At 37.0% G+C, this 14,382-nt stretch overlaps 1 protein-coding gene and 1 long non-coding RNA gene across 3 annotated transcripts in view; one reads left to right on the forward strand and one right to left on the reverse strand.

Annotated features, from left to right (window-relative positions):
• The window catches only part of LOC127938687 (uncharacterized), a 77,991-nt gene that overhangs the window by 2,199 nt on the left and 61,410 nt on the right, over window positions 1-14,382 (forward strand). The gene's annotated exons all lie outside the window — the stretch shown is intronic.
• Window positions 701-14,382, reverse strand: part of LOC127938685 (syntaxin-binding protein 5-like) — an 87,815-nt gene continuing 74,133 nt past the window's right edge. Inside the window, exons 18-27 of one of the 2 annotated variants that reach the window (XM_052535494.1) lie at window positions 14,039-14,190; window positions 13,403-13,465; window positions 10,603-10,650; window positions 9,035-9,085; window positions 7,339-7,620; window positions 6,454-6,823; window positions 5,308-5,473; window positions 5,105-5,216; window positions 4,377-4,597; window positions 701-4,213 (exon numbers count right to left, since the gene is read on the reverse strand). In XM_052535494.1, the coding sequence (XP_052391454.1) occupies window positions 4,172-4,213; window positions 4,377-4,597; window positions 5,105-5,216; window positions 5,308-5,473; window positions 6,454-6,823; window positions 7,339-7,620; window positions 9,035-9,085; window positions 10,603-10,650; window positions 13,403-13,465; window positions 14,039-14,190 (1,507 nt within the window). In that variant the 3' untranslated portion in view covers window positions 701-4,171. The remainder of the gene's footprint in view (window positions 4,214-4,376; window positions 4,598-5,104; window positions 5,217-5,307; window positions 5,474-6,453; window positions 6,824-7,338; window positions 7,621-9,034; window positions 9,086-10,602; window positions 10,651-13,402; window positions 13,466-14,038; window positions 14,191-14,382) is intronic. The other variant, XM_052535495.1, reaches the window with a different exon arrangement.

Consider the following 14,382-nt stretch of genomic DNA (forward strand, 5'->3'; position numbering starts at 1 on the left):
AAGCGACAATTCAAGACTTTTAAGGTTCTTCATTTTTTACAATTGTTTTAACATTGACATACATCAATTTTACAAAATTGATATTTCATTTATATTTTGTGTAAATTCATGTTTCAATTTAAAATTGTGACTCAAAGCACACTTAGTAATTTAACTCTGCTGCATTTTGAATCAAAAATCACATTTAAAAACATGCTACTGAGATTAATATATTGATGCTATATACAAAGTAATGTGACTGCAAACTAAACCAATAGGATACTAGAGCTGCGTTCCTGAAACTGCAGTCATCGCTATATTGGCCAGTACGGTAGGTGGCGCTGTCAGGAAAAACTAGGGTCCTAGAACTGCGGCCCAGATCTGCGGTCCTGAATCTGCAGCCTCCGGTTGTGCAGGAACATACTATTGTATATTCTCTACGCTTTGAGATGCTGTGTCAATACTGATACTCAAAAGACAAATAAGTTTCCTTATTACAGTGCAATGTAACATTTATTTATAATTGCCACTATCACATAATTGACATCACTGTAGTGAGTGTTTTCAGGCTGCAACATCCAACAGGTAAATGGATATGCTCTCCTTAAACAAGTCTTTATGAAGCATGCAAAAAAAAGAAAAAAAATATGTTTAATAAAATGGGAGACTTAAAAACTGTTCTGATTTAAAAACTAGACCCATGAGCCAGACAACAAAGGAAAGCATTTTAAATCGTTTTATTTTCCGTTGCACAGTAATCTATCTACAGAAATTCTAAATTGTTTGTGGCAGCAGATAGTCATAAACATCCATGTGAAATTTGCATAAAACTGTACAAGAAATTGGCTACAATGAGAAAATACTGCAACCCACTGATAACCATTATATTCAGGACAGAAAATGAATGAGGCTCTTCTGCATGTTAAAAGTCGTAATATTTCAGGTAAGAATGTTCCGTCTGAGACAAATAAAACAGTTCACTTAAAGTCAACATGAAACATTACAAAATGAATAAATAAAATTAAAAATAACAAAGCAACAAGAACCTTTTTTTCCTCCTTAGCCATGAAAGAGTACAAAGGGCAAGCAACCTGGTTCACATCAAGAGCGAATCTGAAACCTCTCTGAAACAGACATGAATGAAGTAAAGGTGAAGGTGATCAACAAATTATGCTGGAGTTTGAACACTTATTAGCCTACTGACATTTACAGCATTACTGATTGGATATTTTATCAACTGACAATAATGATAAAATAGCAATCTAAAACATCATTTTTTTCCTGGAATCATGTTGTGAGTACATGAGCCAACATCTTGGAAAATAAATGTCGGTTTTGAATTTTATCAACCATGTCGGGGCCAAAAATGTATTTTCGATCACACATCATCAAATGTATGGCATTTCTTTTAATGAACCACACTTGTATGCAAGAATTTGAAGGAAACGAAAATCACCCTGTGGTGTCATGAACAAACAGACCACGTGACGGAAAACAAAGACATGAAGACAAGCAACATGAGCTCAAAGTAAGTCCTCCTCAAAGCATATATAAAAATAAATTTTTAATAATCGATGATTCAAAATATGACAAGGATATCTATTCAGGGAAATACAGTACTGCAGAGAAAAAATACACATTGTACAAATATAATTTAATTAAGTTAATCAGGAGAGATGACATACGAGCGAGATATTGAAAAACAAAGCCGTTCTTCAGAAACACTAGAACACCATGGCATGAAAACACATCTACAGAGAATATAGAGTCCAACACAGAGAAACATTTAGAGTCTGAGAGAGATTGGCCTTGTTTTCTTTTGTAATTCTTCCCCCCCCCCATTTTCTTTGTTTGAAGTACGGCAGACGAAACGCATGAAAGGCAGACTAGCACACAGCCAAAAACATTAGAAAAGTCCTCAACACTGTTACTGGTGGAATATGCGGTGGTACTTCAGACACAAACAGCTGTCGAACAGTCAATGGAATACAGAACTCAATGAAAGAAAAATCTTTGGCGTTTGAAAAGATATGGCAACTGTCTTAAGGTCAGTATGGCCAGGACCACTTGCAATTTATGCTCACAGATTGTCAAACTACTTCTTTTACAGAATGGCAAAAAACTTTGGGCAGAGAGGCAAGTGAGAATCAGTCCCTGGAACGACAACGGATCATGTGATCAATGCAACATATATAGCAGCATTTCTTGCAAACCTTCTTGCAAATAAATGTAATGGCACTAAAATGTGGTTTCAAGGGAGAAATGGGACAAGACGTTTTTGTGTGTGTGTGTGTGCATTTAATGTTTCTGAATTCTAGTTATCTGGTTTTATAACACTCATTGTAGGTGTTTTCACAGATGAAGATCTTGAAGTATGCTCTGTGCCATTGCATTACACATGAAGCACTAGTGTGGAACCAGATAGAAACATGTTATACTGAGATTCAGAACTACAATGAATATTGTTTCCAAGTCGGTGAAAGCGTTCCACCCTACTTCACACTTATAATCAAGTCTCAAGTCACCAAAGATTAGAGCTGGGAAACCGGTCCAAATTTCCAGGTATGAAAAGAGCCGTTTCCAACAGTACAGTAAGTGCTTTTCGTTTAACAAATGAAATTTGGACCAAAATATTTACTAAAGTACAGCTAAAGCGTCTCTGTTAAAGCGGTTTATTCTATGCAGTATGCAGGAATGAGAAAGCTGGTCTAATGAACAAAATCAAATCCCAGAGTCAACAACGTAGAGACTGTGATGTCATTTTCAGTCACAACAAATGCTCTAGCTGTTGAGGTCTATATGGCTGTCTACCCAACAAAACATGGATAACTTTAAACCTTGTATTTGCCTACTTTCTTTCACAACTCAGTCCAGACCAGATATTTTCTGCACCGCATTTCATAGAAAGTTTAAAACATCTGTATAATGTATCACAAGAAAATACCATCATTAAATCACTCACAGTTGGTTTATAAATAGTTATTTCATTATTCATTCATTTACCGCATCGATCTGTCAATTCATTCTCTGGATCATGCCAACTTACTATAAACCCTCTAGATGGTACTTTAATGTAAAGCATTATTGTGGTTGCAATTTATTTTACAGTACGTGTACTTAAATGTACTTATAGTGTACTTACAGTGTATTTATCTAAGAAAGTTCTGGTAATACAGGATAACTACATGGGGTAGGGTTAGGTTTAGGGGTAGGTTCAGGGTTAGTACCTAGTTATGACATAGTTATTGTAATTACTATAATAAATACATAGTATGTACATGGGGAACAGGACTGTAAAATAAAGTGCTACCATTATTGTAGTGATATTCACAATAATTCCATAAAAATATCCCCCAAGAAGCATTTCATATTTAGACATTTACAGTTGATTTTACAGATTCTTTCTAGTTCGTTGCTTAATAAATAAATAAATAATATTAAAATGGTAAGTAAACCAAATGGGTACTTCAGGGATATTTACAGAAATACACTGAATACATTTTTGGAGAAGGGCGATGTTCTCTCTTCTGAAAGGTCTGACTCCTCGACGTTACGACATCATTTCCTGTGAACAGAGCTCTTCCCATGCTTCGTATTTCAGTTTTCCTTATGACAGTCAATAGTGAATATGGCATTTTTACAGACTTAAATGGAGATTTAGATAGAATTATATATATATATATATATATATATATATATATATATATATACTTTTTTATATATTTTTTTCTTATTTTTATGATGTTTGTTGTCTAGTTATTGTATTTTTTTTGTTTGTTAAGTCTGTCTTTTTTTTTTGACTATTTACTGCTCTCCGATGTGGGAGGCAGGACATGATTGCAAAAAAAAAAAAAAAACAGCACGAAAACAATTCAAAGACTGAGAGAGAAAATGGAATTTCAGGGCGTTCGAAGCCCAGCCGCCATGAGGGAGGATTGGCGATATTAAACAAACAAACAAAAACCCAAGAGTAGACGCCATCATGGTATGGTATTCCTCAGATTGGAGCCGCTCTCAGTCCGTGCTGCAGTTCTGTAAGCAGAGTGTATTTAACATTGTGCTAGGAAAGAGCGAGGGATCCCACTGGTCCAGCAGAGGAGAGATGAAGACGGTGTGGGAGAAGGATGATGGATGAACAAGGCTGTGTAAGAGAACTCCTGAGTCCCTTTGGGCTCTGCTTTTTTTGCGGAGATCAGAACTGGTACCATTTTTTATCCTTACACTTTAGCATCATCTGCAACAAGAAGCAAAGACAGTAAAAAGAAGAACAAAGTTAGAGACGCCAGCTGTACTTCCACAATGATTATAATGCACATAAAATGATAATATGTATTTATGTTTAGCTATTTTTAAGAAGTGATTCATCTGTTTTGGTGTCAGCGGTGGTAACACTGTACCTCATGAGCGTGTTTAGTGAATGAGTCAGCGCTGGCCATCATGGCTGCCGTCCGCTCTTCCACCTCGCTCAGTTTTTGCCCTCTCTCATCCAACGCTATCCGAGCTCGAGCTAGATCACCCACGATGCCTGACGCTGCCCCCTTCATGCCTTCTATACCCCCAGGACCTGGAATGTGCTGAGCGAGACTGCGTGGTGCTTTTCCGGCTCCTGACTCGCCGACTGAAACACAAATACAGAAGCAGAGTGTGAAAAGAAGAGGAGGAAAGAATGCCGAAAATGAGGTGACAGCACAACAGAACAGAAATTAGCTCTCTGTTACAACAACATAGTGAAGCTGCCATTTTAGAGAACAGAGCTCATTAACAGGGCAAAGAGACAGAGTACCGAGGCTAGATGTCAGTTGTCACCAGTGTTATCTTTGCATTATTTATTATACAAAAAAAGTACATTTTCAGTTTTAGTAATTTTGTTATTTTAGGAATTCTAAGTCATTTTAGTTAACTTCCTTTACCTTATTCTAGTTGCCAAGACCACATTTACAATTTTATGTTGAGGTTTTTTTAAGTACACGGTTTTCATTTTTTCATTTCATTCTCTATTTATAATTTATTTAAATGAACAAAAACCTTTTTTGTGAACAGTCTCCCCACAGCTAAATGGTCATCTCTCTGTTTGCTTTGATACATCATTACTGAGGGTAAAGAGCAGATAACATAAAGAACTCACAAAGGTCTTCTCTGTCTAGAGACTGTGCTCCTCCTCCAAAAAGACCCTTAAAGAATCCTCTGTTAGGAGCTTCTGGCGTCTCCACTGGAGTAAACAGCTCACCTAGCATCTCCTGTTACACAAACCAATCATCATTGTCATCATCATAAATACTGTGCAACAGAAGAGTCTAGAAGAACAGTTCATGAATACGATTTGCTCACCTGTAAGTTCTCGCAGACCTCCTGGATGTAGGTGATCCTCTGGATCTCAGTAGGGGAGGTCAAGTACAAGGCCTGGCCGAGGTTGGTGAAGCAGAATGTTCTCGCTATCCGCATATCTGTCAGGGGTAGGTAATTTACATCCAGCAGTGGTCTCAACCCCGGCAGACTGAAACAGCATGACACAGAGAGACATTTCTTCAGCTCTGGGATTTCTCACCTTCTCTATTATTCAAGAGCTGCAGTGCTGAGACTGTGGCAGTGCTTATTTATCCTTTAAAATGCGCCGTTGAATTACAGGAAACAAACATTAAGGACATTTGTAGATGATATCTACAGTAATACAACCACGGTCTTCATGTTTGATGGTTAACTGTGACCTTCCTACTGACGAGCACATACAGATGTTTGTCTGCATTTATCTCCTCTGAAGATTTATAAGCCAAAGCGATTCACAGAGCAATATAGTGATTAGATCTGTGTTGCAATAGCAACAGGCCCCCTGGCTCTTACTTTGCTGAACAGTGAAGCAAGACGACAATATTGTATACTAAAAATAGCCTTATTTTCAAATAGTTCTGCATGTGCTGCAGTATATCAGTCTACAAAAACTCCTCACATAAGTGAAACAATCACCAGGCAGTGTGCGGATAAACAAAGCTTTAAAAGCCTTCTTGAATAGTGTAGCATTTACAGTAAGACACCGTGTTATTAAATATAAATTATTCACAATAATATGTTTGAAATGATTTTACAGTGGTCTGCAAGTTAATCAATGCTGTTCTTTTGAATCAGCATATTACAATGATTTATGAAGGACTCACAATAATCTATTACAGTACATTTTAAAACATATTAGAATAGAAACATTTATTGTACACAGTAATAGTATTTCACAGCTTCACTGATGTCCCTTGTTTAGTTATGAAGTTTGCTAATTTGTTATTTTATAGTGTAAAAAAATATATATATAAACATAACATTATAAAAAAATGTTATACCATGCCCAATAATAATACCTCTGTTCTCCTTTCTTAATCATGTATATTAATATATGTTTAAGTATTAACACATTCTAACACACACTCCCAAGTTAAGGCATTTAAATCAACCCTCATCTAGCTTACGTTGAAGGGCATCTTCTCTCACCTGAGGGTCATGATGTGTCCATTGGCACAGAAGCAGGCCAAACAAATGCCAGCGTTCATCTGTACCACATCTGCCCGCAGCACAAAAGATGTTTCGGTGATGTTGTGTTTAAATACACAGGTCTGAGAAGGCAGGGATATGACTTTGGCCTGTTTCTCAGAGCACACCACAGCATACTGGGTTTCATTCAGTTCCTGGGATGCGGATGGGGACACAGACACTGGTCGTCTCTTACGGACCTTGTCCCGCTCCTCTCCGTTGGCTGGGGCGTTGGGTTCGTACCATGGCTCAAAAGCAGAAGGGAGGAGAGACCCTGTAGAGTCTAGGAAAGCCATCCGGAGGATGCTACCCTTCAACCTGACAAGAGTCCCTGTACACAGAGAGTTGACATGTCAGAGTCAAACAAACCAACATTCAGATTAACGGTATAGTTGACCCAAAGGAGAAAATTTGCTGAAAGTTTCATCCAAGATGCAGATGACTTTGTTTCTTCATCAGAACAGATTTGGAGAAATTTAGCATTAGATCACTTTCTCAACAATGTATCCTGTGGAGCGCATGGGTGCCATTGAGAGTTCAAACAGTGGATAAAATCATCACAATAATCCACAAATAAACCACAATGAGAGCTATGTTTCTAAGAAACAAATTGTTTTTTGATGGTGTGGATTACTTGTGTATTATTGTGATGTTTTTTATCAGCTGTTTGAACTCTCATTCTGACGGCACCCATTCACCGCAGAGGATCCACTGGTGAGACATTTCTCCAAACCTGTTCTGATAAAGGAACAGTCTCATCTACATCTTGGATGGGCTTAGGCTGAGTACATTTTTAGCAAGTTTTCATTTTTCAATAGTTTTAAAATCTCTAATGTGCAAATTTACCACAAGGAGAGACAATGACTGGCTGCAGAAGCCTCTGCTCTCCAGCAGGGGGCATGCTGAGGGAGATTGCCAAGACTGTGCCCAAGGACGTGCCAACCCACAGACTGGGTGTCAGTCCGCCATCTGCTTTGCGGTTGTAGGTCTCACAGAAATGGAAAGATGTGACGGCCTCCCGTGCTTCCTTGTCAATACTGGTCACACTGGAGCTCCGTGAGCGGCTGAAGGAGTTATCCCTGTTGTCTAGGGGTATGGAACCCCGCGGGGGACATACAGAGAGTAGGACAGTAGAGAGAAAAACACAAAAAGGTAAAGCCCCCACTCCGAGATGACAGATTAACATCATTACTTTTTCCATATCTGTGTAACAAAATAGCTCCTTGGGCTTTAGCAGAATCAAGCCGTTGTGATAAAACATACAATATCCTTCAGTGGTGAGAAAAGGACCTTTGATATGGGAAATGAGGCAGTCTCTCCATTGTGATGGAGACTAATGGTATTCCCAAGATTGGGAGGACCAGGTGCCTTATTTTCCCAGAACACTTACATATTGTAGACCCTTTTACCGGACCCCATTTATTAAAAGAAATGGCCCTAGTAGAACATATTTTAAAATAAATCTGCATCTGGACATGTTAAAAGGGTCTGAAAATAGGACTATTCTGGGAAAAACTAGACGTCTGGTCATAAGACGTGTTCAGTCTGGAATTTAAAAACAAACAAATAAATAAAAATAATGAAAGAATGTAGTAAATGTAGTTTCCATTAATATAACATTACATCTACCTCACCGAAAAAAAATACACACAGTGCAAAATTTCGGTAAGGTTTTTTTAATATATATTTTTTTTTGGGGGGGGGGGTGTAATAACAATAATATAGTAAAATCAGTTACATATGTTTTCTATTTTAATACATTTAAAAATGTCATTTATTTATGTGATGGCAAAGCTGAATTTTCTGGAAACTATCATTATAAATGTCATTTTTGATCAATTAAATGCATCATTGATGAAAAAAAGTAAAAAGAATAAAAATAAATAACAACAAAACAAAATCATTGATCCCAAACATGTGAACAATTACTTTTAAAGCTTCCCTATTCAAAACAATTATCTGATATCCTGTTGAAGTTTATATATGGTAATGATATGTGAAGGGAAAATGATCTTTACATCAGATTTTCATTTCAAATCAGCCGATTCCAGAATGTACTCCTTGAGGGAATTCCCTTAAAAACGCTCCTCTCGGAAACTGATGACAGAACTCAAATTGATACTGAATTAAATACCAGCAAATGCTTACTTGTGTAATTTGGTATAAGAGTTGGGAAGACTGGCAGAGGACCCTGACTACGTGGTTTTGGCCATGCTTAAGTGTACCATTTACATATGGAGACAATCACAAGCCTTTTGATAAACCAGTACGGTCATGACCCATATATATGTCAGGCCTAAGAATCAATACATAAGAACATCAACTTCAGATGGACCTTTTCTCATAAACTCTATTTCATAACTCATGTTTCAATGTCAGAAACTCAGAAAGTGTGGGAAATCTGATGCCACCTTAGTCTTTGGCTAACTGACATGAGGTGTTCAAAGCGAGTGAGCATGTGGACTTTCTCCAGTTTCTGATAATGTGCTGATGGGCTCCACATTTAAAAGCTGTGTAGCATGAACACAAAGTCAAGGCTTACCCAAGTCTGGCTTTAGCTCAGTAGGCAAGCTTAATTTCCGTGACATCTTTGCTGGAAAAAAGAGAACACCTCTCTTTACAAACACATTGAAGCCTCAGTAAAAGCCATGCAATGCTTGAACTAGTTGAGTTCGAGAAAACACAGAGACAACATAGCTAAAGGGTTTTTAATCATCCTGAGGGACACAAATGCTTCAAACAGGACAAAGGAGACACTGCAATATTTTTTTGCGAGTCAGAGACAAACTGCATAATGCAGCATGCTGGACAAACAGTTCTGGGATGTAAATGGGTGTAATTTGGCCACACAAAGCCCTGAAAGGAAAATAATTAACATTGGAACAGACAAAACAATCATTCTCAGCACCCCATGCCACAAGCATGCACCAAACAGGATAATGCAGAGTAGACATTACAGCTTATATTGATGATTTTGTACACTTTGTATATGTTGTATACCCTTGCTGCATAGGCATCTGTTGACTTATCTTTCATCTTTCATAAATCAGTCAATTGCTTAGCCGTTACATTATACATTTATTGTCCAGCAAAAATAATCTAAACATTCTTAAAACAAGACAAATTTACTAAAGAAACAAAATTGCATAAAATCTTTTTGTTTTGATTTTAATATCATTTTCCAATGTACATTAGAGTTTAATTTTTTTTTTATTGTACAAGGTTTATGTTAAGTAATTGAATATTATTAACTAAATGTTAAATATAATCTAAGTATATATATATATATATATATGTATATATATATATATATATATATATATATATATATATATATATATATATTTGTATAAATTAATATATAATTGATTGATACTGATTTTATTATCATCTTTTAACACTGCTAACCATAATATGTTATGTGGTGAGAATTTTTTTTTTGTCTTGTTATCTTAAGACAGTTTTGCTTCTCAAATAAATGCATTTCCTTTAAGGAGTTTAAGATGTTTTAAGTGGACAGATAAAATAATCCCTAAAACAACTATTTATTTATTTATTTATTTTGCAGTGTAATGAGCTCAGCAGTCATCAAATCATTAAGAAAGCAACAAAACAGCTTCCAACAGCTTGTCTATGTGAGAACAACTGAAGAAAACTAAATGGTCACTTACCCAAAACTAAGTTTTGTTTCCTAATAGTACTCCACTAAAGAATGAATATAGTGAATACCGCAGCTGGTTGCAATCCATCTAAATAAATGTGTATTTTTCTAAATCCTGTGCTGGGATGTACAGACAAAGTGACGGGGAGTACAGGAAGACAACAAACTGAAAAACCTTCATTCCTACTGACAAACAATTATAGGATCATAGGCTTATGTGAGCCAGTGTGGTAAAAGAGAAACGCCTCAAGCAAATCACCACAAGCACATTTCACCATGTTACATGCGTGCTACATTAACGTAGCATGCAGTGGGAATATCCGTCAGGGTTATTCAGGTAACTGTTTCTAAGGACAGCTGCTTCCTCTGTTTTGTTCATATATAGAGACAGAGACAGTGTGGTTGAACAAAAGCAGTGGCACCTCTTCTACACCGTCATCCAACCTTACCTCCTCTCCCTCCTCCATTGTAGAATTGCTGATGGTTTGACATCAAGACTTTTTGGGAGGAAGTAAAGCATAGGAGGAGTTAGAGATATATTTTATGCTTTTTGGGAGCAACATACAGCGCAGGAGAGCCATAATGTGAAAAATTATGTATTGTGTTATAATTATGGGTTGTTTTGTTTATGCGTTTGGTTTTGCTTTCTGTGCCAAAAGCATTTATTTGTTCTGTATCTGCCCATGGTGTTACAGAAAGTGTATGCTTCTTTTAATATTTATGTTGTCTTTTTATATTTAATACATTCTGCAGAGGTCTTCGCTTTAACTGGAGGTTAAGTCGTTTTGGAAATACATCCTCATTCTATTCTGACCTTTCGGAGCAAATCTTATCTCTATGTTGAGATCTGCCCGTGCCTCCAAGTGTGAATGTCGCGCTCTTTAGGAGTTTTTTAGGATGCATTTGGCTTATCACGACACGTTCAGCTGTACTGAATGAACTAAAGAAAGAGAATGCAAATGTTTTAAGATTACCTTGTCCTATCTGTGTCTTAACCTTGAATATTTTAGCATTTTATATTTGCATTCCATCCACAAAAAACAATGCTAATTTGAATAATGATGGCAAAATAATGTAATTTTTTCCCACCCCAGAGAAAGATGCGATATTAAGCAAAGGTTAGACAAAATCTGGAGAGAGAGAGGGTAAAAAAAACGGTCTCCCTAGGACAGTGTTATTTATATTTGCATAACATGTATCTAAAACAAATGTAAAACCTCTCTATGTGACACATCTACGATAAAAAATTTGGTTACACAGTTCAGGGACAGTATCTGAAAGCAATCAATACCTCATTAACTGCAGTCTAAAAGCACCCTCGACTAAGAGCGTTGTGTTTTACAGTGCATTTACAAGCTTTGGTGGTCTAGTAAATTTAGATTTAATGTGTCCTTTCCGCCCACAAAAACAGCTGTGTCTTGCTCAGAGTCTAAGCAGCTGCTATATTTTCAATTCTTATAGTTTCAGAAACCACTTCCTAACAATTCATCCAGTGCAGTCAGTACCATTCAGTACGACTGTGGTTGTATCTTTTAGCAAATGCTTTGAAACAGAGGGAACAATGGTGCTGGTCCTCAGGTCATGGATCACCCCTTCAGGGGTTTGAGCCTATGACTTGCTTCTAGCCCAGATGTTTAACCACTATTCTGCCACCAGGTGTGAGCACCTTGTCACAATGTCAGTCACAATTACCATTCATCTCACTGCCAGCCATCATCAGTCATCTGTGACCTTTGTGAACTTTTGTTCTCCTCCACAGACATACGCACAAAGTTTTATAATGTTACCTAAGGTGTGCCCTGTATTTTCAGCAGAGGCTAGTTTAATACTGAGAGAATTACAAAATAAATGCACAATAAGTGTATTATTGATTTTTCGTGTAATATGGATTCATTATGAAATCCATATCTTAAAGGATTCACTCAACACTCACCTTTAAGGTTTTTTTTTTTTTTTTCGTCAAAAAGAATAACAGTCTATTGTGTAAACAAATCATTCAGGTTGGTTATGTGAATTTGATTAGGCCTAGTTAAATAAACTCATGAAGGGACGTCAAGATTTTCAATAAATAATGCGAGTGTTTATTTTTTAGCTTCAGAAGACCCGGGTCAGTAAGATTTCAAAATATTTTTTAGTATTTAAAAAAAATTCATCAATGTTTTTAAAGAAGTCTCAACCTGGCTGTGTTTATTTGATCAAAATAAAACAGGTAAAAACTGTAATATTGTGAAATATTAATACAAATTAAATTAACTTTTCTATTTTAATATATATATAAAAAAAAAAAAGAAGCAATTAATCGTTTGATGGCAAAGCTGAATTGTCAGCAGCCATTACTTTAGTCTTCAATGTCACATGACCCTTTAGAAATAATTATAATATGCTGATTTGATGCTAAAGTAACATTTCTTCTCATTATTAATGTTTTAAAAAAATGGAAATCTTTCCTAACAACGTAAAAGTCTCTACTCTCACTTTTGATCAAATAATTGCATCCTTGCTGAATAAAATAATTAATTCCTACTGACCCAAAACTTTTAAACAGCAGTGTACAGTTGTAGTTCTTTCCCAAGAAGAAAGTCAGTCAGTTCAGGTTTGGAACAACATGACAATGATTAAATAATGACAGAATTGTCATTTTTAGGTGAACTATCCCTTTAGCCCTGAACAGACTAGTGTTCTCAAAAGTTCCAATGTCGGCACCAGTCAGAACTGAAAATGTAAAAAAGTGATTCCATCATTTCCTGCAAGCATTTTTAGCTTTGTTGTATGGATTCTCAAACACCTCTGATTAGGGCTGTGCATTGGCAAGAATTTGCCTCACACTCTTCACCGAGCGCTTACAAAGATACACAAAAGAGCATTTCAAAGCCGCGTCTCTCAGCGGATCCCTAATATATCTTCTCATACACAGATCAGCTGATAGACGCGGCTTTGATCACTGTAGCCAATCACAGACATATCTGTTGAGCGTGTGTGAACACAATGGCCAATCAGAGCGGTTTTAGAATCCGCTCAACAGCGCTCACAATGCTAGTGGAAAAAGCTGTCATTGTCACAATTTTTAAATTTCTGTACCGACATCGATACTTTTGACAAAACCAGAACTGAGGAATCGACTGAATCGCTAAAATGGCACATGTTGAGCTCATATCATCTTTGTTTCAGCAGACTGCAGTGTCAGGACTGATCGGTATGATGGTGGTAGGAGGCGGTATGGATTGTGTCATGCTCTGAGGGGTGTTTTACCTGAGGTGGGGGATTTGCAGTGATCCTCTGAGGTGGCTGAGCCCTCGCTAATGTCACAAAGGCCTGTAGAGAGAAAGAGAAACTATGTCACTATGGAAAATGTGTTAAGTGTGCCAGTGTGCTGTTACCTTGTGAAAAAGTAGTCTTAGATGCCTTTAAGTAGACAGGACAATTGACTCTTTAGTGTGAGGTGCAGTGTGTAGCCCTTGCTCTGATCTCGGAGTTGAGAGGCAGATGGGCAGACAGGAGCTGAACCCAGCTGCTCTGATCAGCACTCTCCGTGTGCGCATATCCGACAGATCCCAGCCCCCCGCTAAATATCACTCATTACCCCCGACACAAACACACACATCCAGTCCATTGCCAAGTCCCAGTAATCATCTCTTTCCTACTACCATGTGTTTAGCTACAATTGTGACATTCACCAGCAGGGGTCACACTGCTGCATCCTCTCTCTGCACTGCTGCATTTCCTGGTGTGCTGTTAAAAGGCTCACTGTATTCATATATTATATATATATATATATATATATATATATATATATATATATATATATATATAGATAGATAGATATATTTGTGTGTGTGTGTGATCTGTCTATTATAGATGAAAACCATGTCTGTATGTATATCAGACCTCCAGAAGGCTGTCGGCTCTTGCGAGGAGATCGCAGTTGTCTCTGATATGGGTCATTACAGCCATACAAGTCCAAAGTTCCCAGATTCAACAGAACAGTCTTCTGTAAGTAATCCACTACTGCCAGACCATTGCTATTGCCAAACACCACCCTATGACACACACAAACATAGTCATCAAATTAGAAGGATATTCTTTGGTTTATGCTGGTTTAGTGATTATTTAATCAAATAAATATAATTTATACACACTAACATTCAAAAGTTTGGTGTCAGTATGATTTTATTTTAAAGAAATTAATTTTATTCAGTAAGGATGCATTAAAATGATCAAAAGTTGCAGTA

This window comes from Carassius gibelio, chromosome A20 (assembly GCF_023724105.1).
Source record: "Carassius gibelio isolate Cgi1373 ecotype wild population from Czech Republic chromosome A20, carGib1.2-hapl.c, whole genome shotgun sequence".
Classification (NCBI taxonomy): domain Eukaryota; kingdom Metazoa; phylum Chordata; class Actinopteri; order Cypriniformes; family Cyprinidae; genus Carassius; species Carassius gibelio.